Source organism: Trachypithecus francoisi, unplaced genomic scaffold (assembly GCF_009764315.1).
Source record: "Trachypithecus francoisi isolate TF-2019V2 unplaced genomic scaffold, Tfra_2.0 Lachesis_group5, whole genome shotgun sequence".
In the NCBI taxonomy this organism is placed as follows: Eukaryota; Metazoa; Chordata; class Mammalia; order Primates; family Cercopithecidae; genus Trachypithecus; species Trachypithecus francoisi.
The window spans coordinates 12,073,280-12,099,991 of NW_022681470.1; the positions used below are offsets into that span (position 1 = coordinate 12,073,280).

At 45.2% G+C, this 26,712-nt stretch overlaps 1 protein-coding gene and 1 pseudogene across 2 annotated transcripts in view; both read right to left on the reverse strand.

The window, feature by feature from the left end:
• Nucleotides 1-212: 212 nt before the first annotated feature.
• LOC117074892 lies at nucleotides 213-1,973 on the reverse strand (annotated as a pseudogene). The gene has a single exon (XR_004433752.1). The product of XR_004433752.1 is annotated as an alpha-enolase-like (transcript).
• The window catches only part of EDARADD (EDAR associated death domain), a 90,841-nt gene continuing 64,345 nt past the window's right edge, over nucleotides 217-26,712 (reverse strand). Inside the window, 2 exon segments of the mRNA XM_033196838.1 lie at nucleotides 217-2,881; nucleotides 17,572-17,617. Of these exon segments, the coding sequence (XP_033052729.1) occupies nucleotides 2,499-2,881; nucleotides 17,572-17,617 (429 nt within the window). The 3' untranslated portion in view covers nucleotides 217-2,498.

A 26,712-nucleotide genomic window follows, 5' to 3' on the forward strand; every position in this document is an offset into this window, starting at 1 on the left:
TAATCATCAGTTTCTACAGGTCTTTAAAAAATATTTGAGCAAATGACATTACTGATAGTCCACCGATTGTAAACATATTTGCATAAAAAAGATGGGGCAGGTGTTCTCAAGAGTAACAGCATCCTGTTAATTCACCAAAGTACTTTCTAACAAAAAAAGTAATAAACCAACAAGACAGGGTCACTTCTCATTGCTGTTTTTTTTTTTTTTTCTTTTTTCTCATGGGTCACTGAGGCTTTTTATTTTGAGCACAAAATCACTGGGGATCTTGCCTGTGGCCACCCTGGAGGTGACACCGGAGGGTCACGTGGCTCCAGACACTTGGTGGAAAGTGAGGCGAGAAAAACAATGATTTGGGCCAATTACATGACCGCAAAGTTAGAGCTGCCAACAGGACTCCAGGGAGCTTGGCTTCTGTAGAAATTCTTTTTTTTTTTTTTTTTGAGATGGAGTCTCGCTCTGTCACCAGACTGGAGTGCGGTGGCATCATCTCGGCTCACTGCAACCTGCTTCTGTAGAAGTTCTAAAGAAGCAGTGCAAACTCCACGGCGGTGGGCGAGGGGAACTAACTAGCAGCGGCCCCTACAAATGTTGGTCAGGGGCCTTCAGCTGCCCGAGCTGACACGAGGGGAAGGGTCTAATTAGCCACCAGGTGACTGAAGGGCTTGCCTGCCCGCAGCTTAGTTGGCCGGGGGGGTTCTGAAGTTCCTGCCAGCAAACTTAGCCTTGCTGCCAAGCTCCTCTTCAGTTCTGAGGAGCTGGTTGTACTTGGCCAAGCGCTCAGATCAGCAATGGGCACCAGTCTTGAGCTGCCCAGGGCACAGCCCCACCACCAGGTCAGCAATGAAGGTATTTTCAGTCTCCCCAGAATGATGAGACACCATGACACCCCAACCACTGGCCTGGGCCAGCTTGCACGCCTGAAGGGACTCAGTCATGGAGCAAATCTGGTTCACTTTGAGCAGGAGGCAGCTGCACACCTTCTCATTCACGGCCTCGGCGGTCCTCTTTGGGCTGGTCACCGTGAGACCATCCCTCACTACCTGGATTCCTGCACTGGCCGTGAACTTCTGCCAAGCTCCCCAGTCATCCTGGTCAAAGGGATCTTTGACAGACACCACTGGGTAGTTTTTGATGAAGGACTTGGACAGGTCAGCCAGATGGTCAGGTGAGATGTACCTTGTGGGGTCGTCGGGAGACCTGAATTCCAGGTCACACTTCCCACACCTGAAGAAGTCAGAGGCCGCTGCGTCCCTGCCGATGATCACCTTATCAGTGTAGCCAGCTTTCCCAATCGCAGTCTTCAGCAGCTTCAGGCCTTCTTTATTCTCCAGGATGTTGGCAGCAAACGCGCCTCCATCCGCCACGCTGGTGGCATCTTTCCCTTATTTCTCCTTGATGACATTTTTCAGCTTGTGGTAAACCTCCGCTCCACTGGGCATGGCTTCCTGAAGTTTGCCACACCGACTGGGAGGACCATGAACTCCTGCATGGCCAGCTTGTTGCCAGCATGAGAACTGCCATTGATGACATTGAACACCAGGACTGGCAAGATGACTTTGGGGTTGCCAGGCAAGTTGGCGATGTGGTGGTACAGGGGAACCCTCTTCACAACAGCGCCAGCTTTGCAGGTGGCGAGGGAAACCCCAGAATAGCATTCCCACAAATTGAGATTTATGTTCTGTTCCATCCATCTTGATCATCAGTTTGTCAATCTTCTCTTGTTCTGTGACGTTCAGTTTCTTGCTAACCAGGGCAGGTGCAATAGTTTTATTGATGTACTCAACAGCCTTTGAGACACCCTTCCCCATATGGTGAGTCTTATCATTGTCCTGGAGCTCTGGGACCTCACAGATACCAGCTGAAGCACCACTGGGCACAGCAGCTCTGAAGAGACTTTTTGAGGTCAAGAGATCAACCTCAATAGTGGGATTCCCATGAGAGTCAAAGATCTCCCTGGCATGGCTCTTGAGAATAGACGTGGTGAATTTCTAGCCACTGGGTCTCATCGCCTAGGAGAGACGTGGAGGGTGCTGCAGACACTGAGGTGAGCATTCCTCATTGCTGTTTTCTTTGAAACCGTGGGAATGGCACTGATCAGGAGAGATGTTACATATAGTGCTGTGGGTATGTCTGGGCCTATCAGCAGTCTCAGGACCTATTTAAATTTTTAGCCGTATTTCAGGGAGAGGATAATTTTATTTTCACCATGGCATGAATCCATTCCGACTGTAGGACTTTGGCCCTTAGCGGATACTAGAAAATATGCTTTCCTAATTCCAGATTTGAATATTAAATTAAAACAGATGTGCAAAACTAAACAGAGATCCACCACCGAAACAAGCTACCCCTCCACAAAACTGCCAGCTTTGGGGAAAACCAGTGTCTACCGTTCCACGTCCTCATACTAAATTCCTACAAAAGAACAGATTCACATTCCTTCTTGATCTGTGGTTGTTTCAACGTCCGGAGAGGCCAATGAAGGAAGAAGAAGAGCTCTAGAAGCGCCTGGAGGGGTCTCCACGCTCCCGCTTGGGCCACTCCTCGTCCACCCACCTGCGCAGAACCTTCTCCACGTCGGCCCTGTGGTAGAGCCTGCAGAGCTCCATCAGCTGACCCACCGTCCTCTGACTGTTCCGCAGCAGGAACTCCAAGGTGGGGCTCTGTGGCCTCTGCTCCAGGAAGCACAATTCATCATAGGACATCCCCCATTTGCTTGCAAAATTCCTCCAGTTTTTCACCGTTGGGTGACATGGATCCAGCTTTATCCTGATCACATCTAATAAGTCCTGATCATTGAGCAAGTCACTGATGGTGGGGGCCTGGAGCAAGCAGGAGGAATAAGTACAGTTTTCTTTGCAGGAGTTGTCCTTGCTGATCTCTGCAGGGAGAAACAATTTAATCCACAGGTCAACAAGAGGCCTAACATACGCATTCATTTCTTACATCCTTTATTTTCCTGCTGAATTGTCAAAAGCATCATATGGAAGACTATTTCAGAATTCTCTTTTTTTTTTTTTTCTGAGATGGAGTCTCGCTCTGTCGCCCAGGCTGGAGTGCAGTGGCGCGATCTCAGTTCACTGCAAGCTCCGCCTCCCGGGTTCACGCCATTCTCCTGCCTCAGCCTCGTGAGTAGCTGGGACTACAGGCGCCGTCACCGCGCTCGGCTAATTTTTTGTATTTTTAGTAAAGACGGGGTTTCACCGTGTTAGCCAGGATGGTCTCGATCTCCTGACTTCGTGATCTGCCCGCCTCGGCCTCCCAAAGTGCTGGGATTACAGGCGTGAGCCGCTGCGCCCGGCCTAAGAATGCTCATTTCTAATAATGTGTTACTTTTTTTTTTTTTTTTTGATACAGGGTGTCACTCTGTTGCTCAGGCTGCAGTGCAGTGGCATGATCTTGGCTCACTGCAACCTCTGCCTTCCAGGCTCAGGTGATCCTCCCACCTCAGCCTCCTGAGTACCTAGGACTACAGGCACGTACCACTAAACCTGGCTATTTTTTTTTGGTAGAGATGGGGTTTCACCACGTTTCCCAGGCTGATCTTGAACTCCTAGGCTCAAGTGATCTGCCCACCTTGACCTCCCAAAGTGCTGGGATTACAGGCGTGAGCCACCGCGCCTGGCTGTGTTATTCTTCATAGCCAAAGATGGCTTGCTTTGCTGGAAGGAGTAGGAATTTTTAAAGCCAGTTTCCCTTTCTTTCCAAGACTATGTCTTACAGTGTGCATGTGTGACACTGCTGGCCAGAATAAGGCTCCAGCAGACAGAACTCTCTCCGAGGCACAAAGGTCTGCAGTGCCCGTGAGTAACCAGCCCACACTTGCATGCACCTCAGCCCTTGCCCCTTCCAAGTGACCAGTCAGCCCTGACAGTTTAACACCAAACACACCATGTCAGCGTGTACAAAACTGCACACTTCTTTGAAAGGTCTTTTTTTTAAAACAACAACAACAACGCAGACATGAAAACTGGAATATCCACTCCATATGCATATTTGAAAACAAGCGATAGTTGATAGTGCCAGAAATCTTACTTTTTAAATTTACGGCCCCCTTATCAGCCCTCTGCCTTTACCTGTGCTTTCTTCACCCACAGGCTCCCTTTGAAGTGGCGCCAGCACCCTGGGGTGTGTGCAGTGGGAGGGAAAGAGGCAGAAAACCCAGCAGGAGGCTTTTCCGCTGAGCTTCAGCATGAAGAGCATGCGTCCACACCAGAGGAAGGGCCGCCTTCCTACTGAATCTTCAAGACTCAACTGCAGCCTCATGTGACGAGCAGGAGGCATGTTAGGAGGAGGACAAAGTTTGTAGGTGAGAGGCGTGGACAAGTCATTTGTAATAAAGTATTAAGTGGTGTCTAAACAACACGGCAAATTAAGCAGCTTAAATTCTACAACAACACTGAGTCTCATGAGCCCTCTGAATTCAGATTTTAATAGCCAAAGGCCACTTTGCTTGGAAAGTGGGCTTGGCTTGGAAAGGCCACTGGCTTGGAAAATTCTGGGGAAGGTTATAATGGCCTTTACTATATATATTACGTTGAGTCATGGCCTTCCCAGTTTGGGAAGGTAAAGAATTTGGACAGAGGGAGTAACTCTGGTGATCATAAGGGAGCAAACCAGCTATCTTGAGGCCAGTAGAAATTCAAAGGCAATAAAACAAGAGCCACGAAAATATGCTCATACTCTTTGACCTACTAATGTAACTCCTGGGAATCCATCCTAAGGAGAGAATCCAAAATACGCATTTACATAAACATTGTTATCACGGTGTTATTTACATTACTGAGTTTCAAAAACAACCAAAATGTCTAAAGTTAGGGGACTAGTGAAATAAATGATTGTACTACTTGATGGAATATTATTTAAGTAACTATGAAGACAATATGGCAACCTAGAAAATGTTTGTGATGTCATGGGAAAAATGCAAGATAGAAAAAAATGTATGAATTCTACGATTAGAACTACATGAAAATCAATGAGTGGATAAAGAAAATGTGATATATATATACGATATATGTGATAAATGTGATATATATATCACATTTTCTTTATCCACTCATTGATTTTATATATATATGATGAAATACTATTTATCCATAAAAAGGAATTAATTAATGGCATTTGCAGTAACCTGGATGGAATTCGAGACTATTATTCTTTTTTTTTTGAGATGGAGTCTCCTTCTGTCACCCAGGCTGGAGTGCAGTGGTGCGAACTCGGCTCACTGCAAGCTCTGCCTCCCGGGTTCACGCCATTCTCCTACCTCAGCCTCCTGAGTAGCTGGGACTACAGGTGCCCGCCACCTCACCCGGCTAATTTTTTGTATTTTTAGTAGAGACAGGGTTTCACCGTGTTAGCCAGGATGGTCTCAATCTCCCGACCTTGTGATCTGCCTGCCTCAGCCTCCCAAAGTGCTGGGATTACAGGCGTGAGCCACCATGCCTGGTAAGACTATTGTTCTAAGTGAAGTAACTCAGGAATGGAAAATCAAACATCCTATGTTCTCACTCATAAGTGGGAGTTAAGCTATGAGGATGCAAAGGCGTAAGAATGATATAACAGGCCAGGCGCGGTGGCTCAAGCCTGTAATCCCAGCACTTTGGGAGGCCGAGACGGGCGGATCACGAGGTCAGGAGATCGAGACCATGCTGGCTAACAGGGTGAAACCCCGTCTCTACTAAAAAATACGAAAAACTAGCCGGGCGAGGTGGCGGGTGCCTGTAGTCCCAGCTACTCAGGAGGCTGAGGCAGGAGAATGGTGTAAACCCGGGAGGCGGAGCTTGCAGTGAGCTGAGATCCGGCCACAGCACTCCAGCCTGGGCGACAGAGTGAGACTCCATCTCAAAGGAAAAAAAAAAAAGAAAGGATGATACAATAGACTTTGGGGACTCAGGGGGAAAAGGTGGGAAGGGGGTGAAGGATAAAAGATACAAACCGGGTGCAGTGTGTACTGCTCGGGTTATGGGTGCACCAAAATCTCACAAATCACCACTAAAGAACTTACTCATGTAACCAAATACCACCTGTTCCTCAATAAACTATGGAAATTAAAAAAGAAAAAGTAAAAAGCACCCTGGGAAAACAAAAATTTCTCCCTGGCCAGTCACAGTGGCTCACACCTGTAATCCCAGCAATTTGGAAGGCTGACGCAGGAGGATCACTTGAGCCCAACAGTTCAAAATCAGCCAATGCAACATAGTGGAACCCTGTCTCAAAAAAAAACCTAAAAATTAGCCGGGTGTGCTGGCACATGCCTGTGGTCTCAGCTTCGTGGGAGGCTGAGGTGAGCGGATTGCTTGAGCTTGGGAGGTTGAGGCGGCAGTGAGCCGTGACTGCACCACTGCCATCCAACCTGGGCAACAAAGCGAGACTCTGTCTCCAAAAAAAAAAAAAAATTTCTCTCTGTGCACCTTTTAAGAATACCTGGACTTCCCTATGTACACTTAAGCTTTGCTGGGGTCCTTAGATTTTCTTCTGCTGTATCTGTCTAGTTACCAAGTCCCAGCCTTCCACTCCATGCTCCCCATGCTCTCTTCCTGTTTTATTTTCCATGACTGCCTCAATATAACTTGTGCTCAACCAAACTGGACTACTCGGTTCCCTGCATTTTCTTTTTTAAAGTTTAATTTAAAAAAAACAAAAACAAAAACTGGCTGGGTACAGTGGCTTCTGCCCACAGTTCCAGTGCTTTCGGAAACTGAGGCAGGAAGATTGCTTAAGGCCAGGAGTTCAAGACGAGCCTGGGCAACACAGCAAGACCTCCATCTCCACAAAAAAAATTTTAAAATTGGCTGAGTGTGATGGTGTGCACCTGCAGTCCCAGCTGCTTGGGAGGCTGAGGCAGGAGGATTGCTTGAACCCAGGAGTTCCAGGTTACAATGAACTATGACTGTGCCACTGCACTCCAGCCTGGGTAACAGAGTGGGATTGTCTCAAAAAACAAAACAAAATCCCTAATCTAATCTCAGTGTAGAAAATTTGGAATATATATATATACACACACACACACACACATATACACACACGTGTATATATATACACACACACATATAATACACATATATACACATATATAATACATATATACGTATATAATATATAATACACACATATAATACATATATACACATATAATATGTATATGTACACACATATATAATACATATATACACATATATACACGTATATATTATATATATATGAATTTTGGATAAACTATTAACAGTTAGGGTTTTCCCCAATTCTCCTGAGTGAAGATGTGATGCACACCTTTCACATAAATTTTGGCCGCATCTTTAATCATCTCACCACTAACAGGATAATTAAGTCAAAAGAATGAGCCTTCTAAGGCTACTGGTGCATGTGCCCCAAATTGCTCTCCAGAAAGAAAGGCTGTACCAGTTTACAGTACGAATTTCTTTTTTTCTTTTTTCTTTTTTTTTCTTTTTTTGAGACATTCTCGTCCTGTCATCCAGGCTGGAGTACAGTGGCACAATCTCAGCTCACAGCAACCTCCGCCTTTGGGTTCAAGCAATTCTCCTGTCTCAGCCTCCTGAGTAGTTGGAATGCCAGGCACCCGCCATCACACTCATCTAATTTCTGTATTTTTAGTAGAGATGGGGTTTCACCAGGTTGGCCAGGCTGGTCTCAAACTCCTGACCTCAGGTGATCTCCCCTCTCGGCCTCCCAAGGTGCCGAGATTACAGGTGTGAGCCACCATGCCCAGTCATTTCACCTTTGTCAGCGCCAAGTATTCGTTTTAAAAATCTCTTTTTAAAGGTTCTTAAAAAGTGGTAGGTTAAAGAATCATAAAAGGCCTTATCTTTTTCTGTCTCCACGCCTTTTTCAGTGTCTCCTTCATGATCAGAATGTCCTTCCTCTCCTTCTCACCGAACTTCCTCTATTGCACTTCTCTTCCTCTAATGAACTTTACCCATCCTAGAAAACCCACCTCGGATTCCTCCTTTCCATGAAGTCTTCCCGGCCGCTGTCTGGAATTCCACCTCACTTGGAACCCCCACATCATTTTGTTTGCATCTCCTGACCCCGCCTTGTAGTGAGAAACATTGTACAGTTTTCTTATTTCCATGCAACACCTTACAATCCTGAGAACAGACAGGCATCTCTGCTCCTGCCTCAGCCTCCCGAGTAGCTGGGACTACAGGGCCCTGCCACCACGCCCGGGTAATTTTTTGTATTTTTAGTAGAGACGGAGTTTCACTGTGTTAGCCAGGATGGTCTCGATCTCCTGACCTCATTATCCGCTCACTGTGCCTCCCAAAGTACAGGCGTGAGCCACTGTGCCTGGCTATAATGCAGTTCTTATAATGACAAATAATTCATTTATATCCCTGTAAATCGTGTATTATAAATACAGTCACAAGCATGGAGAAAAGTTTGGAAGGATCTATAACAAAAATGTTAACAATGGTTAATTCTGGGTGATGAGAGCACAGGTGACTAATTTTTTTTTTTTTTGCTTATGGATATTTTCCAATTTTCTATAATTATTGTGTTTATTTGAATACTATATGTATTTTTGAGACAGGGTCTTGCTCTGTGGCCCAGGTTGGAGTGCAGTGCTGCAATCATGGCTCACTGTAGCCTCCACCTCTCAAGCAATCCTCCTGCTTCAGCCTCCCGAGTAGTTGGCATGCACCACCATACCCAACTAATTTTTTAAAACTTTCTGTAGGCTGGGCGATATGGCTCATGCCTGTAATCCCAGTACTTTAGGAGGCCGAGGGGGGCAGATCACCTGAGGTTGGGAGTTTGAGACCAGTCTGACCAACATGGAGAAACCCCATCTCTACTAAAAATACAAAAATTAACTGGGCATGGTGGCACATGCCTGTAATCCCAACTACTTGGGAGGCTGAGGCAGGAGAATTGCTTGAACCCGAGAGGCAGAGGTTGCGGTGAGTGAGTTGAGACCATGCCACTGCACTCCAGCCTGGGCAACATGAGCAAAACTCCAGCTCAAAAAAAAAAATGTTGTAGGGACAGGGGTCTCACAATGCTCCCCAGGCTGGTCTCGAACTCCTGGGCTGAAGCAATCTGCCTCCCTCAGCCTCTCAAAGTGCTGGGATTACAGGTGTGAGCCACTGTGCCTGGCCTAAAATAGACATTTTTTAATGTCATAAAAAAATAAGGATTTAAACTGCTAAGTCCAGAATTATATGTAATGGTGTCTCAAGTTCCCTTTCTTGTCTTGTCTTTGTAAGAGTTAGCGTAGGCAATGTTACCGTCAAGAAGGAAAAAACATCAGAAAGTTTCTGTAAAGCTCCTTTATTTATTTATTTTTGAGACAGTGTTGCTGTTGTCAGCTCGGGCTGGAGTGCAATGGCACCATCTCAGCTCACTGCAACTTCTGCCTCCCAGGTTCCAACCATTCTCCTGCCTCAGCCTCCCAAGTTGCTGAGATTACAGGCACCAGCCACCATGCCCAGCTAATTTTTGTATTTTTTAGTAGAGACAGGGTTTCACCACGTTGGCCGGGCTGATCTTGAACTCTTTACCTCAGGTGATCTACCCGCCTCGGCCTCCCAAAGTGCTGGGATTACAGGCATGGGCCACCACGCCTGGCCTAGAAAGTTCCTTTAAACTGAGTATGAAAAGCTCTTATTTCTTTGAACAATCATATCGACCATTATCAGTTTATTTTAAAAAATGATATGCCAAAACATCTACTAAAGTTTTTGTTTGTGTGTGTTTTCTTTCCTTTTTTTGAGACGGAGTCTTGCCCTTGTTGCCCAAGCTGGAGTGCAATGGTGCCATCTCGGCTCACTGCAACCTCCACCTCCTGGGTTCAAGCGATTCTCCCACCTCAGCATTCCGACCTAGCTGAAATTACAGGTGCCTGCCACTACTCCCAGCTAATTTGTTTTGTATTTGTAGTAGAGACGGGTTTTCACCATGTTGGCCAGGCTGATCTCAAACTCCTGATCTCATGATCCACCCGCCTCAGCCTCCCAAAGAGCTGGGATTACCAGCATGAGCCACCGCGCTCGCCCTGTGTGTGTTTTCAATAACACAAGTGACAAACCATTTCCTTAATTGGAATCTACATGAACTGCTAATATAAATGAATCTATAGCTGCCTTTTAGAATTACAAATTCTAATTAGCTCTCTGGAGGACTTAACACAGAGCAAGCAAAGTTTTTTCCTGTCAAATACATTTTGTCCTGCTATACTTTAAATTACTATCATATATATTATACATGAAAGGTTAAACTGGGTAATGCCTCAGAGAGAGGAGAGAAAGACTTCGGACCAAATAAATCTTTATCAGAAATGGAGAAAAACGAGATTACTTATTTTATTTTATTTTATTTTTGAGACGGAGTCTCGCTCTTATCGCCCAGGCTGGAGTGCAATGGGGCGATCTTGGCTCACTGCAACCTCCGCTTCCCAGGTTCAAGCGATTCTCCTGTCTCACCCTCCCGAATAGCTGGGATTACAGGTCCCTGCCACCACGCCCGTCTAATTTTTATATTTTTAATAGAGACAGGGTTTCACCATGTTGGCCAGGCTGGTCTCAAATGCCCAACCTCAAGTGATCCACTGCCTTGGCCTCCCAAAGTGCTGGGATTACAGGTGTGAGCCGCCGCGCCCAGTCAAAAAATGAGATTATTATTTGATGCTTCTCAAATAACAAGCCCAGGGTTGCTGTACAGTGGAAATTCAAAAATTATCTGCTACATGAACAAATGAATGAGAACTGTGTATTGTCCCTGGGGGACAAGGTAGATTTGTTATTGTCGCTTAATGCATCTTAATACCTAAAGCGGGAACTTCTACTAAAGGAGAAAGAATGTAGCTGATATCTGCTAGCAGTAAATAGATACTGATGGAAAATACTAGAGAATTGGCCTTAAAATACAAATGATGGATTAATTCTAGGTTTGGGGAGGAGAAGAGAAGGTTATTGAAAAATTAATTACACATAAAAATTCACTTAGATTCGCTAATAATTGGGATCCCCATTTGCCATGTTTTGACTCTTGACCTGTATATTTTCCACTGGTGCAAAGCAAGAATGAAGCCACGTCAAGTCATTTATGTTGACTTCCTGTTTTAAAGGCCAAAGCCCCGAAGGTCTACTCTTGGTCAGTCTAGTTTGAGCAGTGGCTCAAACGAAGAAAACATTTGTCAGGTGAAGAAGGGCCAGGTTCCTTGTCATCACAGTAACTGTCATGATGAAGTGACAATTAACACAGTAATTATCACTATCAAAATTCTTGTGCCTAACGTATGGTAGCCCTGCCCCGAGTCCGTGACAAGCATAATCCCAAATCATCCTGATTCTGGGTCCTTTTGGATGGTGTTCTTCAAATCCCAATGCTCCAATTTCCTCAAGGCTTGATGTCTCAGGGCACTGAACCTCTAGGAATGTCAGACTCCTCATCTCCTCATCTATAAAATGGAGATGGCAGTAGTGTCTGTATTTCTTGGACTAGATGAGATGAGGGACAAGATGCCATTTTTGCCAAGTCTTATGCCAATGTTCTTTGAAGATGTTCGGTTTTGATCAGTCGGGTGTGGTGGTGCACGCCTATAGTCCCAGCTACACAGGAGGCTGAAGGGGAAGCTCACTTAGCCCAGGAGATTGAGGCTGCAGTGAGCCATGATCGTGCTACTGCATTCCAAGATGTTAGGTTTTAGATTTATTTATTTATTTAGAGACAGAGTCTCACTCTGTCACCCAGGCTGGAGTATAGTGGCACAATCATGGCTCACTGCAGCCTCCACCTCCCAGGTTCAAGCAATGCTCCTGCCTCAGCCTCCTGAGTAGCTGGGACCACAGGAGCACACCACCAGGCCCAGCTAATATTTTTATTTTTTGGTAGAAACAGGGGTCTCACTATGTTGCCCAGGCTGGTCTTGAACTCCTGGACTCAAGCAATCCACCCACCTCAGCTTCCCAAATTGTTGGGATTACAGGTGTGAGCCACCACATCCGGCTAGTTTCATGTTTTGAAGGAGGCAGGGGAAGAAAGAGGCCCCAGGCCATCTCTCAGCGCACCTCCTCTGCTGCTCCTCACTGCCCACACCCATCCTAGAACACTGAGCTCAGTCCAGCCTCAGGGTGTTTGCCCCAGCAAGTTCGTGTCCCTGGCATCCTCCTGTCTTAGATCTCCACGGGCCGGGTCTTTCGCATTGTTCGGGTCTCACTGCCCCTTCCGAGCTAAAGTGGCACCCTCCCCCTATCAGGCTTAATCCCATTAACCTGGCTTATCTTTCTCAAGGCACCTACCACCATATAAAATGACTTACTGATTCTGTGTTTATTGTCTGTCTCTCCCAACTAGAATATAAGCTCTACGAGGAAAAGGTCTTTGGATGTCTGGTGTCACTGCTGCACACCAGGCACACAGCAGGTGCCCAATAAATATCGATGAATATATCAAATGAATGAGGAGTGTGACAGTTCAAGAAAAAAATCAAACAAGAAATTAGGCTTCTTAGCAGCCCAAGAAGAGCTCTCTATCTAGAAATTTTCAAACCAGCTGACGCAAGTGTTTTTGGTGTTAACCAGGCAGCTGCAAGATTGCTATGGAGAGGACACCGTGTACCATGGAGATTAACGGCATGAGTTTGGAGGCAGCTAACCCCGCGCAGATGTGCGACTTGGACAGGTTACTGAGCTTGCTAAGCCTCTGTCTCACTCTCCAAACAGGGATGACACCTCTCTCACAAGGTGGTTGTGAGGATTAGATGAGGTAATCCTTTAAAGCCCCCATCCTAGCACACGGTAAAAAGCACGCAACAATGAACAGAACAGCTGTGGGGAAGCATTAATAACCAACAGCCTTTTTTAGGAGAATCGCTTGAGCCCAGGAGGCGGAGGTTGCAGTGAGCTGAGATCATGCCACTGCACTCCAGCCTGGGCGACAGAGCAAGAACCCGTCTCAAACAAAACAAAAAACCAAACCAACAGTCTTTTAAAAAGCAGTGGTTCCCAACCTTGGTCATAGGATGGACCCCCATCCCCCCACCCTACCAACCCCCCAGGGAAATTTACAAATCCCTGACGTGTGGTCCCACTCTCGGAGATCCTGATTAATTAGTCTGGGATGCAGGGAGGACACAGGAATTTTTAAAAGCTCCCTTGGGACTTCTAATGTGCAGCCAGGACTGAAAACCTCTGCCAGCCTTGAAGACATCTCTAGATTAAGTATTTAGTCAGGAGCACCTGGCAAAATCAGGTTTTGGAATTACACCCACCTCTCTTTGTGAGAGGCCATGTCTGTTGATGATTAAGAGTTCTCAGATACGCAGTGCTTCTCCACACTCACAACCTGATGAGCGGTTTTCCATGGGACATTTCTCCCCCCACCCTCCTCCTTTCCATCATTTCTCACTCAAATATTTTAAAATTATACTGTAAAGAAGAGTTCAGGAATCAAGCATGCTCATTAATGTCATTTAAAACAACTGTTAAAAAAATAGTGAATGTCTGGTAGTGTCTGTATCTAACTCATAAGTTCATGGCTGGCGGGTTATAAAATATGGGTCAATTAACAGTTAATTGTGAATTGGAACAAGATTCACAATTCACAAACGTCATGATTAGTTAGGTGTAGAAATGGCTCCAGTCAGGATGTTGGCAGCGGATCACAGACTGACTTAATGTGCCTCCCTGCAGGGAAGGTGCCCTTTTATCTTGCATCCTCTGGCTTTTCGAGAGTGATTGTCACGGGAGTGTTTCCCTCCACGGCCGCAAGAGGACTGTTAGCTCTCAGATCATTTGTAAGGATGCTCCCCGGGATAACCAGGTCTTGAGTTCGTTCAAAACCATTAGAGAGTAAACATTTTATATTGGCAACTTCAGAGATAGCTAAGTACTGTGGTTCTGAAATAAAATAACTCTATCCTGGCTGGGTGCGGCGGCTCATGCCTGTAGTCCCAGCACTTTGGGAGGCCCAGGCGGGCGGATCACGAGGTCAGGAGATCAAGACCATCCTGGCTAACATGGAGAAACCTCATTTCTACTAAAAATACAAAAAATTAGCTGGGCGTGGTGGTGGGTGCCTGTAGTCCCAGCTACTCAGGAGGCTGAGGCAGGAGAATGGCGTGAACTGGGAGACAAAGCTTGCAGTGAGCCGAGATCGCGCCACTGCTCTCCAGTCTGGGTGACAGACCAAGACTCTGTCTCAAATAAATAAATAAATAACTCTATCCCAGGTGGTTATACATGATCAGATTTGGAGGCTGCAAAATATCAACAAATGTTGAAGTAGAGTCACATCCTTCTGCAGTAATGGTTATTAAGGGGGCATAATCATGCTTTTTTTTTTTTTTTCTGTGTGTGGTTTCCAATGTGGTTGGAAATAAACATAGTTACATTACCAGTTTCTGGCTTTGATAAATCATTGGAACTTGGGGCACACACAAACACACACACACCACATTATTCATCGTAAGAGTCATATGTTAGCAGCTTTCGGAAAGTGATAAAGAATTATTTTTACCTACTAAGAAACTGACCCAAGGGCTTTTGGTGGGCGTTTGATCTCTTAACCAAAGGGGAAGAACAACGTGATTTCGTTTTCTCTAAACTATCCTTTTAAGGAGACATTAAGTTGGCAGCAGCACTGGGAAGTCTAACTGACAGGTTGGGTGAATCCAGGCAAGTAAATCATGCTGGGCCTCAATTGTGTCATCGAATAAAACTGGAGTAGAGAAAGCACGTGAGAAAAAGAAGCTAACTCTCACATACAAAAAGACCCAGGTTGGGCTGGGCGTGGTGGATGAGGCCGGTAATCCCAGCACTTTGGGAGGCTGAGGCGGGTGGATCACCTGAGGTCAGGAGTTCGAGTCCAGCTTGACCAACCATGGTGAAACTCCATCTCTATTAAAAATATAAAATTCACTTTGGGAGGCCGAGACGGGCGGATCACGAGGTCAGGAGATCGAGACCATCCTGGCTAACACGGTGAAACCCTGTCTCTACTAAAAAAAAATACAAAAAACTAGCCAGGCGAGGTGGCGGGCGCCTGTAGTCCCAGCTACTTGGAGGCTGAGGCAGGAGAATGGCGGGAACCCGGGAGGCGGAGCTTGCAGTGAGCTGAGATCCGCCACTGCACTCCAGCCTGGGCGACAGAGCGAGACTCCGTCTCAAAAATAAAATAAAATAAAATAAAATAAAATAAAATAAAATAAAATTATCTGGGCATGGTGGTGCATGCCGGTAATCCCAGCTACTTGGGAGGCTGAGGCAGGAGAATTGCTTGAACCCAGGATGTGGAGGTTTTGGTGAGCTGAGACCACGCCATTGCACTCCAGCCTGGGCAACAAGAGTGAAACTCCGTCTCAAAAAACAAACAAACAACATTCTGGTGGTTCATTCTGACACAAGTAAAAAATGTTTGAAGATGACCAGAAGCCTGATTAAAATTAATCTACTAATTAATAATGACTATCATTCAGAAGAGTCCTTGAAGGGTTTATAAATATTTCTAAACAAATTTCTGTACTCATTTTTATTTTAGTTAACGTGCCACACTAGTGTGTGGGGTGTTAGTCTTTAAAGAGTTTAAATATAGATTTTTTTAAATTAGAAAATAAATATGTGCTTGTCATGGCAAATCTGAAAATTCAGATGAGCATATGGAAAAAAGTAATGCTCCCATTACCCAGGCCAACCACAGTTAACCTTTTAGAAATTTCCTTGGTTATTTACCACGCAGCAAGGTATACTTACCGACATGTGATCATTTGTTATATATACATTTGTATACACAGATTAAATGCGGAGGGGCATTTCTGATACCAGCTCATGTTAGAAATTTTAGAAACATAGGATAGTGGAAAGAAAATAAAAACTCACCAGGCATGGTGGCTCATGCCTGTAATCCCAGCACTTTGGGAGGCCGAGGCGGTTGGATCACCTGAGGTCAGGAGTTTGAGAACAGCCTGGCCAACATGGTGAAACCCCATCTCTACTAAAATTACAAAAATTTGATGGGCGTGGTGGCTCACCATTGCACTCAAGCCTGGGTGACAAGAGTGTGAAACTCCATCTCAAAACAAAACAAAAACATCTACGGAATGAAAAAAAAAATCACCTAGAACTGCACCTTCCAGAGAGAACTGCTGCTCACATGCTGGTATTGGTGTATTTTCTAATATCATGTTTCTAAGGGGAAAAAACATTGAGTGTGCACTGCATGTTCTGCTTTCTCAGCTTGGTTACCTGGGCTGATGATAGCTGTCCTGAGGGCTCTATGGGTCCCCCACCCTGCTTAAGAAAGAAATAAACAAAACTCTGGTGACTCTAGTCAGTCAACGTATGCTTTACAAGATGCAGAAAATGTTGGTGAGGTCTTTTTATTATTATTATTTTACCAGCATTTTTTTGAGATGGAGTCTTGCTCTGTCGCTCAGGCTGGAATGCAGTAGTGTGATCTCAGCTCACTGCAATCTTTGCCTCCCGGGTTCAAGCAAGTCTCCTGCCTCAGCCTCCCGAGTAGCTCAGATTATAGGTGCCTGTCACCATGCCTGGCTAATTTTTGTATTTTTAGTAGAGACGGAGTTTCGCCATGTTGGCCATGCTGGTCTCGAACTCCTGGTCTCAAGTGATTTGCCCACCTTGGCCTCCCAAAGTGCCGGGATTACAGGCGTGAGCCACTGCACCTGGCCATTTGCTAGCTTATTTTAATGCTTACTCCCTCGCTCCCTATCCCTTCTGATTAATTAATGAGAAATTTAAACATTGCAAAAATGTCTGTCTTATGATTAAAAAAGGGGAGGGGGGAGAAATAAACTTTAATGTTTCTTTGCTTAAACACACTGAAAGCAGAAAAGGAGCAGGACTAACACCTGGCCTAATGTCAGGAGGGCTCCTTTGGCTACCCAAGTAGCCAAGACACACAGAGAGAGATGACCCAGCTGGCTTCTGGTCCCTTCCACCAAGCAACAAACAGCACGTTCTCCACCAATGCTATGGCTCTTAGAACTCAGAGGGAAGGAGAATCCGTTCAGTCTCAACTGGCAGGATCCTAAACCTGCCCCATTCAGAACCCTGCCATGCCCCTCACATGCAAAGGAAGGGTAGTGCAGAGAAAATACTCTTTGAAGGCTTTTGTGAAGTCTTGTAAGATAGGGCTTTCCCTGCAGTTTGCCGCGAGTAGAAAGTTGCTCTATTCTGCAGTACAGATTTTAAAGTTAATGATAAACACAGTCTCAAATTACTTTTATTTTATTTTAATTTAATTTTTTGAGATGGAGTTTCACTCTGTTGTCCAGGCTGGAGTGCAATGGCGCGATCTCGGCTCACTGCAACCTCCGCCTCCTGGGTTCAAGCGATTCTCCTGCCTCAGCCTCCCAAGTAGCTGGGATTACAGGCGGCCGCCACCACGCCCAGCTAATTTTTGTATTTTTGGTAGAGACGGGGTTTCACCATGTTGGCCAGGCTGGTCTTGAACTCATGATCTCAGGTGATCCACCCACTTCAGCCTCCCAAAGTGCTGGAATTATAGGCGTGAGTCACTGACTCCGGCCTCCAATTATCTTTAATTCAGTCATACTAGCTATTAGCCCAGATATTTTTAGAATAAATCATTTACCTGGAAGGGGATCTCCAGTGCTATCTGGAAAGCCATTTTCTTCTCCCTAAAAACCAAAAAGCAACCTTCATTAAAATCATATCCAAATGTGAATGGAGATATTATCCATCTTCCAACTTACTTAAATTTCCACCAAAACTCTGGGGGCTGGGGTGGGTGGAGGGACTGGATCTTGAGAATGGTATTTTAATGGGAGGTGAACCCAGCATCTGCCTCTAGAATATGAGCACCTTGAGTGCAGGGACTTTTGTTTATTTGCTCCCTGTGCTGTCCCAGTGTCCAGAACAGTGCTTGATACACAGCAGACACTCAAATTTGCTAAATGCTCTAGTGTCCCTATTTTTAAAAATTATCAGCTAGACACCATAGTTTGTGCCTGCAGCTCCAGCTACTTGGGTGGCTGAGATGGGAGGATCGCTTGAGCCCAGGAGTTGGAGGCTGCAGTGAGCTAGGACTGAGCCACTGTACTTCAGCCTGAAAGACAGCAAGATCTCAAAGAAAGAAAGAAAAAAAGGGTGTCAATGCAAGCAACAATGTGCTATTTTTATTTTACATTATGGGTTACTTTCCTTATTTTATTTCTTATCTGCTTTTTGTCTGTCAGGGCTTGTTGTCTGTCGATCCAGGTTACAATTCTTTCCCTTTTCTATTTATTTCAGTATATATTGCAAAGCAGCTAAAACCAACTATGAAAAAGTGGTGTCCAAATCTCTTGAGAGACAATCGTGTTTCTACCCTTCTGACTGGGGTTCCATTTTTATAATTAGGACCATGCTACAGGGATGTGAGGGATTTACTCTGATCTTGGAGAGGTGTGTGTGTGTGTGCACTTCCCATGAAGTCAGCAGAGGAGACCAGTCCCAGTATATCTTCGTTTATCTTAACTCCATCTTTCTACAACCAAATCTTTCTCATCAGCTAATGTCACCCCCCACCCACCCCCATCCACAGTACTGAAGAAGCACAACAGGCCAGTCAGAAGCCCTGGGCTTTAGAACCTCAGGCACAGTGCCAATGTGGGTCTCAGATTCCCCGTTTGTGTATTGAGGTAGCTGTTTAGCTCAGCTCTAACGTGCCTCTATTTTCTTGGGTCTGAGAGTTTCACCTGTCAAGATGTGCCAACTCCGTGGTGTCAATGTGTTTTAAGCCTTTTTTTTTTTTTTTTTTTTTTTTTCGAGATAGAGTCTCTCTCTGTCACCAGGCTGGAGTGCACTGGCGCAATATCGGCTCGCTGCAATCTCTGCCTCCCAGGTTCAAGTCATTCTCCTGCCTCAGCCTCCTGAGTAGCTGGGATTACAGGCATGCGCCACCACACTCAGCTAATTTTTGTATTTTTAGTAGAGATGGGGTTTCACCATGTTGGCCAGGATGGTCTCCATCTCCTGACCTCGTGATCTGCCCGCCTCAGCCTCCCTAAGTGCTGGGATTACAGGTGTGAGTCACTGTGCCTGGTGTGTTTTAAACATTTTAAACAATCTTTCTCTCTTAATCTTCTCAGAGAAGCCTTTTGCCTCATCCCAAGCTCATCCATCCCCATGTCTCAGCAGTGTACATACCTTCACCTAACCACAAACCTCGATTTTTTTTTTTTTTCACACAGGCACATTCCCATGTGTTACCAGCTAGACTTTTCTCCTAAGTAATCTAAATATTTCTTTGCTGGAACTAAAAACCAACTTGCTTACCATAATTCATACAATTTCTTTTCATTTAGTTGAAGTCGTACTTTCTTCTCACATTTCCCTTACTCAGGAGTGTGTGCGTGCATGTGTGTGTGTGTGTGTGTATCAGAGACAGAGTGTGAGAGAGAAAGAGAGAAACAGATGAAGAGGCAGAGATGGAAAGAGAGAATTATAGTGAGTCTCTGAGCAAAGAGAAATCTCTCTCTTTGCAATCTTTTGTTTTATTTCAAGGCTAACCCCAGAAGCCCCGTGACTTTAGGGACACTAGTCATTACTCTGCAGGTCATGTGGAGACCTGCCTTTTCATATCTGCATCACTCCTGCAGGATCGGGCAGGTATGTGGGCTCTTTTATCAACACAGTCACGGTTCTGCTCACTGAATTGGAAACCTGGGCTGAGGAAACAGAAACAGGAACTTCAGGTACTCTCGAGAGATACAAATGTTAGAACTTGACAGATTTTGTGGTATTTGAGGTTCCTGCTAAAACATGAACTTGACTCTAAGTAGAAACTATGTGACTTGGCATATTTGACTTGATTTCTTATAATCGGGAGAAAATTTTACCAAGGTCAATGTCCAGCCAGAATCATCCCCGTGATGCAGACAGGGAATACGAATTACTTGTGAAAGTTGATAACGATAGAATTTAGATGAATATGCATGATCTTTGTTCTTAGCTCTGATTATCAGGTTGCGCTATGTTGTGGGTTTGTTTTCTAAGAGTGAAATAGGGAAACCAATGATTTTTGTGGGTTTTGTAGTCTGAATGAAAGCATACACATGCCTTTATTCAACACCTATTTATTGAGCAGCTAATATGTAAAAGCCCCCATATTGCAATGCACAAAGATAAAAGGACCTGAACCCTTGACCTCAAGATATGCTGGGAAATGGAGACCACTTAAACAACTAAAATGCAAGGCACAAGATAGTGAATTCCAAGAGAGGGGTACAGATGAAGCCAGAGAGGAAAGGTGTCTTCTGATGAAAAAAATCAGAGGCAGTCTCTTGGAAAGAGACATATTTGAGATGGACCCTACTGAAATCCGGACAGTGGGGACTTGAGAGGAAGAAGCATCTAATCTTAAGCAAAGACCATGAGAGGGGCAAGAGGGAGATGATTCAGAAATCAGGCTGGAAGTTAAGAAAAACAAACAAAACAAAAGGAAGGGGGTGAGACAGGTGAATAGACTGGGGCCTGTCCAAGGAGCTGGATGTCATTCCAGACAACAGGGAGTCACTGAGGGGCTCTTGTCTGAAGCAGGGCATCCTCAAAGGTGTCTAAGACCAGCGCAGGAAATACCTGCCGGGCTACAGTGTAGGACGCATGGGGGAACAGAACATGTGGAGGCGACGGACAGAGAAGGGGGAAGAATGACATAAGCAAGGATTAATGAGACTCCGCATCACTCCTCTAGGAGAGAAGGGGATGAAGCGAGAGCCGCTGTAGAGATGCGATCACTGGGGAAAACAGGAAAGGAGGTGAAATGCAGAGCAAGCTGTGAAGAGGTGACAGAGAAGACAAGGGCAGGCTCACACACAACAAACTTGAGATACCCACAGGAGCTGAAAGCATGGTCCTGGTCCCTGGGAGAAGCCAGGGCAGGAGATGAAAATAAGGATGTCGAAGTGATTACGAAAGAAATGACTGGAAGTGAAAGGACAGCTGTGAGGTCACAACCTTGAGAAGGACCTGAGAAGGACACGTCAGTGGCACAGGAAGGAACGAAAGGACAGCAGAGAAAGTAGGTCAGAGAGGGGAAGAAAAGCAGGGGAAGCAGTATCAAAAGTTGCAGCAAACGGCCAGGCACGGTGGCTCGTGCCTGTAATTCTAGCACTTTGGGAGGCCGAGGCAGGCCAATCGCCTGAGGTCAGGAGTTTGAGACAAGCGTGGTCAACATGGTGAAACCGTGGCTCTATTAAAAGTACAAAAATTAGCTGGATGTGGTGGTGAGTGCCTGTGATCCCAGCTACTCGGGAGGGTGAGGCAGGAGAATCACCTGAACCTTGGAGGCAGAGGTTGCAGTGAGCTGAGATCACGCCACTGCATTCCAGCCTGAGTAACAGAGCAAGACTCTGTCTCAAAAAAAACAAAAAACAAAAAACAAAAAAACGATTGCAGCACTCCAACCCAGGTGACTGAGTGAGACTCCATCTCCAAAAAAAAAAACTTGCAGAAAGAGATGGACTCTGAGCACCAAGTGAAGACAAGACTTGGTGAGGAGGAGATGAGCAGCAATTTTGAAAGCCGTTCTAGCAGAGTGGTGGCCGGCTGATACCAGGTAGGCAGTGAGGCCATGGAGATGGCTGAAGAACACGCGTGTGGTTGTGTAGGCCTGAAATGCCACCTCTCCAGCCCTTTCAGCTGCTTAATTTCTCTTATCTGTAGAGCCTCAGCTTAGACATCACTTCCACTAGGACACCTTCTCCAAACCCCCAGTCTGGGTTCTGTGCCCTGGGCGTTCCCCAGGCACCCTGTCCATGCACCCCACAGGATGCCTGTTCCACTGGGCCTGGAGTGTATTCAAGGAGCAAGGGATGGACCTTGATGATGAAAAGACACCATTTCTTTGGAGATGGGACAAAGAGGGAGAAAAACGGGGGCAAATCTGGAGAAACCTGGAGGGAGGTGAGATATCCGTTGGCCCAGCCTCCTTGTCAGGGGATAGGAAGCAGAAACGGGGAATGGGGAGTTACCGTTCAATGCGTACAGAATTTCAGTTTGGGAAGACAGAAAAGTTCTGGAGGTGGACGGTGGTGATGGTTGCGTAACACCATGAATATACTTAATGCCACTGAGCTGTGCACTTAAAGATGGTTAAAATGGATCAGGCGCGGTGGCTCATGCCTATAATCCCAGCACTTGGGAGGCGAGGCAGACGGATCACCTGAGGTCAGGAGTTCGAGACCAGCCTGGCTAACGTGGTGAAACCCCATCTCTACTAAAAATACAAAATAAGACGGGCGTGGTGGTATGCGCCTGTAATCCCAGCTTCTTGGAAGGCTGAGGCAGGAGAATCACTTGAACCTGGGAGGTGGAGGCTGCAGTGAACTGAGATCTTGCCACTGCACTCCAGCCTGGGTGACAGAGTTAAAAACGGTTAAAGTTGTAACTTTTAAGTTATGTATATTTTACCACAATAAAAAATGTTTAAAATGTGTTCTCTCAAACGATGTGGGCAGTAGGGAGGGTGACATGCTCGACATGCTCTGTAGAGCCCTGTGCCAGAGTGACACGATACAAACAGTATTCCAAGGATAGCAGAGAAATGCCGTGTGAATAACATTTATGAAACAGGAGAGACGGGGGAAAATGCGGCATCTCTAAATTAGATTAATCTATGATTTTAAATATGTGTGTGTAAATTCATGTAATAACTTAAATCATACAGGTATGCATTTGCATAGTCGGTCTACCTTCCTAAAACTTGACGTTAATTTTTCTTAACACTGGCTGGGAAGAACTTCTCACTTATTTAATTGGTGTGGTGTGAGGCCTGGTCATGGGTTGTTTTAAATATCTCCTTAAGAAATGTTAAGGTGTTGCAGAGTCGAACACCTATGTTTTATATTCAAGTAAACTAAAGAAAACCGCCATTTTGTAAAACCTTCTCATTGTAAGAACAAGAGAATTATCTTATATTTGGGCAAAATGTATTAAGTGCTGCCAAGAATTCTTTGAACAGAAAGATGGCTAAGTTCCATGAATTTCACACCTTGGTTATTTTATAAACTGACAGTCAAGTCCCATTTCTGCTCAGGGAGCTGAAAGCTCTGGGTACTAAGGAACAGTTGCCTCTAACTATTTACAACTGAGATTTAATATCAGGCTCCAAGCAACAGAAACCCCAGGGCCCAGGGCACACTTGGGAAAAGCTCCCAGCTCCCAGCTGAATGCGCAGCCCACGTGGGAATGGACTGATGTGACCAGAGACACTAATAGGTTGATGGAGAAGTCAAATAAAAACAAGGAGAGGCTGTTGATTTGGACTGAGCTCCTGCACTGAGACCCCAATAGACCAACCCAAAATGGAGTCACTCACACTAAGGTTCCACATCACCAACCCAAAACCTCAGCTGTGTACTCCTAAGATCTGACCTTCTGATATCAGGAGAGAGAAATAATAGCTGACTCTCCAAACCGACCAGTTTCCCCCAAAAGAACCAAACCAAACCAAACAAAACAAAAAGAAAAACCCAGGAGATTCACAGCAACCAATCAAAAGGGGGCCAGTCATGTACTGACACGCTAGGGAAGTCCCCTTTGCTTAACCCATAGAAGGAAAGTCACCCGAAGTCCCCTGATGTTAACCAATCCACTCTAGGCACTGTGCTGTTTCCTTGTTCCTGCTCAAGCCACCTTCCAAAAACCAACTGTCCTGCAGTGCCCAGCAGAACCTTTGTCTATTTTGCAGACTATGGTGCCTGGTTCATGAATCATTATTAAAAGCCAGTTAGATCTTTAAAACTCAGTATGTTGAATCCTTGTTCTCTGACAGCCCCCATCGGTCCCATAGGGGCTAGTTTTCTGTGAAACATGCTCTTCAGGACTGTCTAGTTTAGTCTTGAAATGTCTGTGCTTAGCCAACTCATAAAGCGTTCATCTGTGCTACTTTGCAAACTATGGGGAGGATAACTGAATGGGAAAGCATGGCCCAGGCTGGTTCACCTGTTATGACCAAAGCCTGATTGGAAACCACCACGAACACCAAGACCAAGTTGTCACTCTTCATCTGGTGTGGCAAACTAAATTACAGGCAGAGAACCTGAGAAGAAATGCTCCGCACGCTTATGACTTGAGGCACCAGTTCAGCTCAATTACTTAACTAGCTTCTTTGGAATCACATTACCTGACTTCAAGTTATACTGCAGAGCTATAGTAACCAGTATGGTAGTAGCATAAAAACAAACACTTAGACCAATGGGACAGAATAGAGAACCCAGAAACAAACCCATACACCTACAGGGAACTCACTTTTGACAAAGGTGCCAAGAGCATACACTGGGGAAAAGACAGTCTCTTCAATAAATGGTGCTGGGAAAACTGGATCTCCATATGCAAAGGAGTGAAACTAGACCCCATCTCTCTCCATATACAAAAATCACATCAAAATCAATGGAAGACTTAAATCTAAGACCTCGAACTATGAAACCACTACAAGAATAACAATGCTCAAGTTTGATCTCTCTGCTTGCAGAAAATATTTCAGTACATGGCCTTGAAAATATGATTTTAAATTCCTAGGTGTGTGATGGTAACAGGATTCACAGCACATGGATTTAGACTGTTCAAAACTTTCTCAGGCTGGGCACGGTGGCTCACGCCTGTAATCCCAGCACTTTGGGAGGCCGAGGCGGGCAGATCACTTGAGGTCAGGAGTTTAAGACCAGCCTAGCCAATATGGTGAAACCCTGTCTTTACTAAAAACACAAAAATTAACTGGGCATGGTGGCAGGTGCCTGTAATCCCAGCACTTTGGGAGGCTGAGACAGGAGGATCACCTAAGGTCAGGAGTTCGAGACCAGTCCGGCTAAAACCCCATCTCTACTAAAAATACAAAAAATTAGCTGGATGTGGTGGTGGGAGCCTGTAATCCCAGCTACTCAGGAGGCTGAGGCAGGAGAATTGCTTGAACCCAGGAGGCAGCGGTTGCAGTGAGCCGAGATCGCACCATTGCTCCAGCCTGGGTGACAAGAGTGAAACTCTGTCTAAAAAAAAAAAGAGCTAAATAAGGAAGAGTGAAAATGTAAAATAAATGCTACGGTGCTTTGCTTGGATGAGAGCAAGCCTGTGGGTTTCTTGACCTGCAAGTCCTTCTTCTCTGCAATGAGTTTTCTATTCAATTACAAGGAAGACCTGCTTCTTCTGGAGTTGAAGTGGGGGGGGTCAAAGACATAACTGTTCCGGGACTTTGAGGCCGGGCAAGCTCAGGTGTAACTTCATACCTTTGCTATGGTTTCAAAGATGAAAGATAAAGGGGTTTTCCCTTTGTGTAGGATGTAGAGTTATTATTCAGAAATATCACAGAGTATTTTACAGGAGATTATGGTTTGTACATGCGAATACAAGTAGAGCACGGGGCTATGCATATGACAGAGAGGCAGGGAGTTTTTGCACCTATCTATTTCATTCACAAAACCCAAGCTATGGGACAGAGGTAATGCTAGCACATAGGCAAAGGGAAGGCTGAATACTAAGGAAATGCACCCACAGACTCCCTGGTTCAGTCTATAATTTTCCTTGGGTGCACAATTGTGTGCTAGCTGACCGCACAGAAAGACCATTTGGCTTCATCTGTCATATATGAAAAGTTTACTGAGTCTAAATACCATCTAAAGTGTTGGATGATTTACTCTATTATTTCTTCTTTGATTTGAAAAAATACCAGCTGGGCGTGGTGGCTCACGGCTGTCATCCCAGCACTTTGGGAGGCTGATGTGGGCGGATTGCCTGAGCTCAGGAGTTTGAGACCAGCCTAACCAACATGGTGAAACCTTGTCTCTACTAAAAATATAAAAATTAGCCAGGCGTGGTGGTGGACACCTGTAATCCCAGCTACCCGGGAGGCTGAGGCAGGAGAATCTCTTGAACCTGGGAAGCGGAGGTTGCAGTGAGCCGAGACCAGGCCATTACACTCCAGCCTGGGCAACAAGAGTGAAACTCTATCTCAAAAAAAAAAAAAAAAAAAAAGAAAAAGAAAAAGAAGAAGTACCAAAAACACCCAAAAAGTAAAAATTACTCAAAATCATGCTGTTTCTTTAGAAATCAAAAAGAGATAGGAAAAACTTTCTCTCTCAATCTATTATCACATCTCTCAATCCCATCTCACTCACTGCACGTTACTGGTTACAATCTGGGCACTTCCTTCCTGATTCCTTAGTCATGGCCATGTTCACAAATATATAGAAATATTTTTTTTAGGCCCCAAATCACATTGAGCTACAACTTGCTTTATCTGCTTAACAATACCTCAGATATATTTCTTAAGGCCAAGGCTCTCTCTTCTTTTTAATGGTTCAAAAATATCCCACAGCATCAATGCACCATAATTTATTCAACTAGTGCCTGCCAACGGGTATGGGAGTTACCCGCAGCTCTTCTCTATTTTGAATGCCACACTGTGTACCCTGCACCACGTAATGAGTTCTGTAGGATCAAGTCCTTAAAGTGAGATTGCTAGACAGGAGTGAGTGGGTATTGCTAAACAATTTTCTGTAAAGTTGTATCAGTTTACACTCTCAACTGTGTGTGAGAGCTCACCCTGACACCCACACCATCCAAAAGTCTAAGTGAAATTCTAACCTGCCCATAAAGTTCAAAGGCATTGCAGTCAGTGGAGCACTGCAAGGTAATGAGAAGAAGAGCCAAAGAACTGTCCAGTTTAATTATTAATAAACTTCTCTCCTGTTCTTCTTGGGGAAATAAGTACTAAGTGCTAAAAAGCAAGCATTTTTGC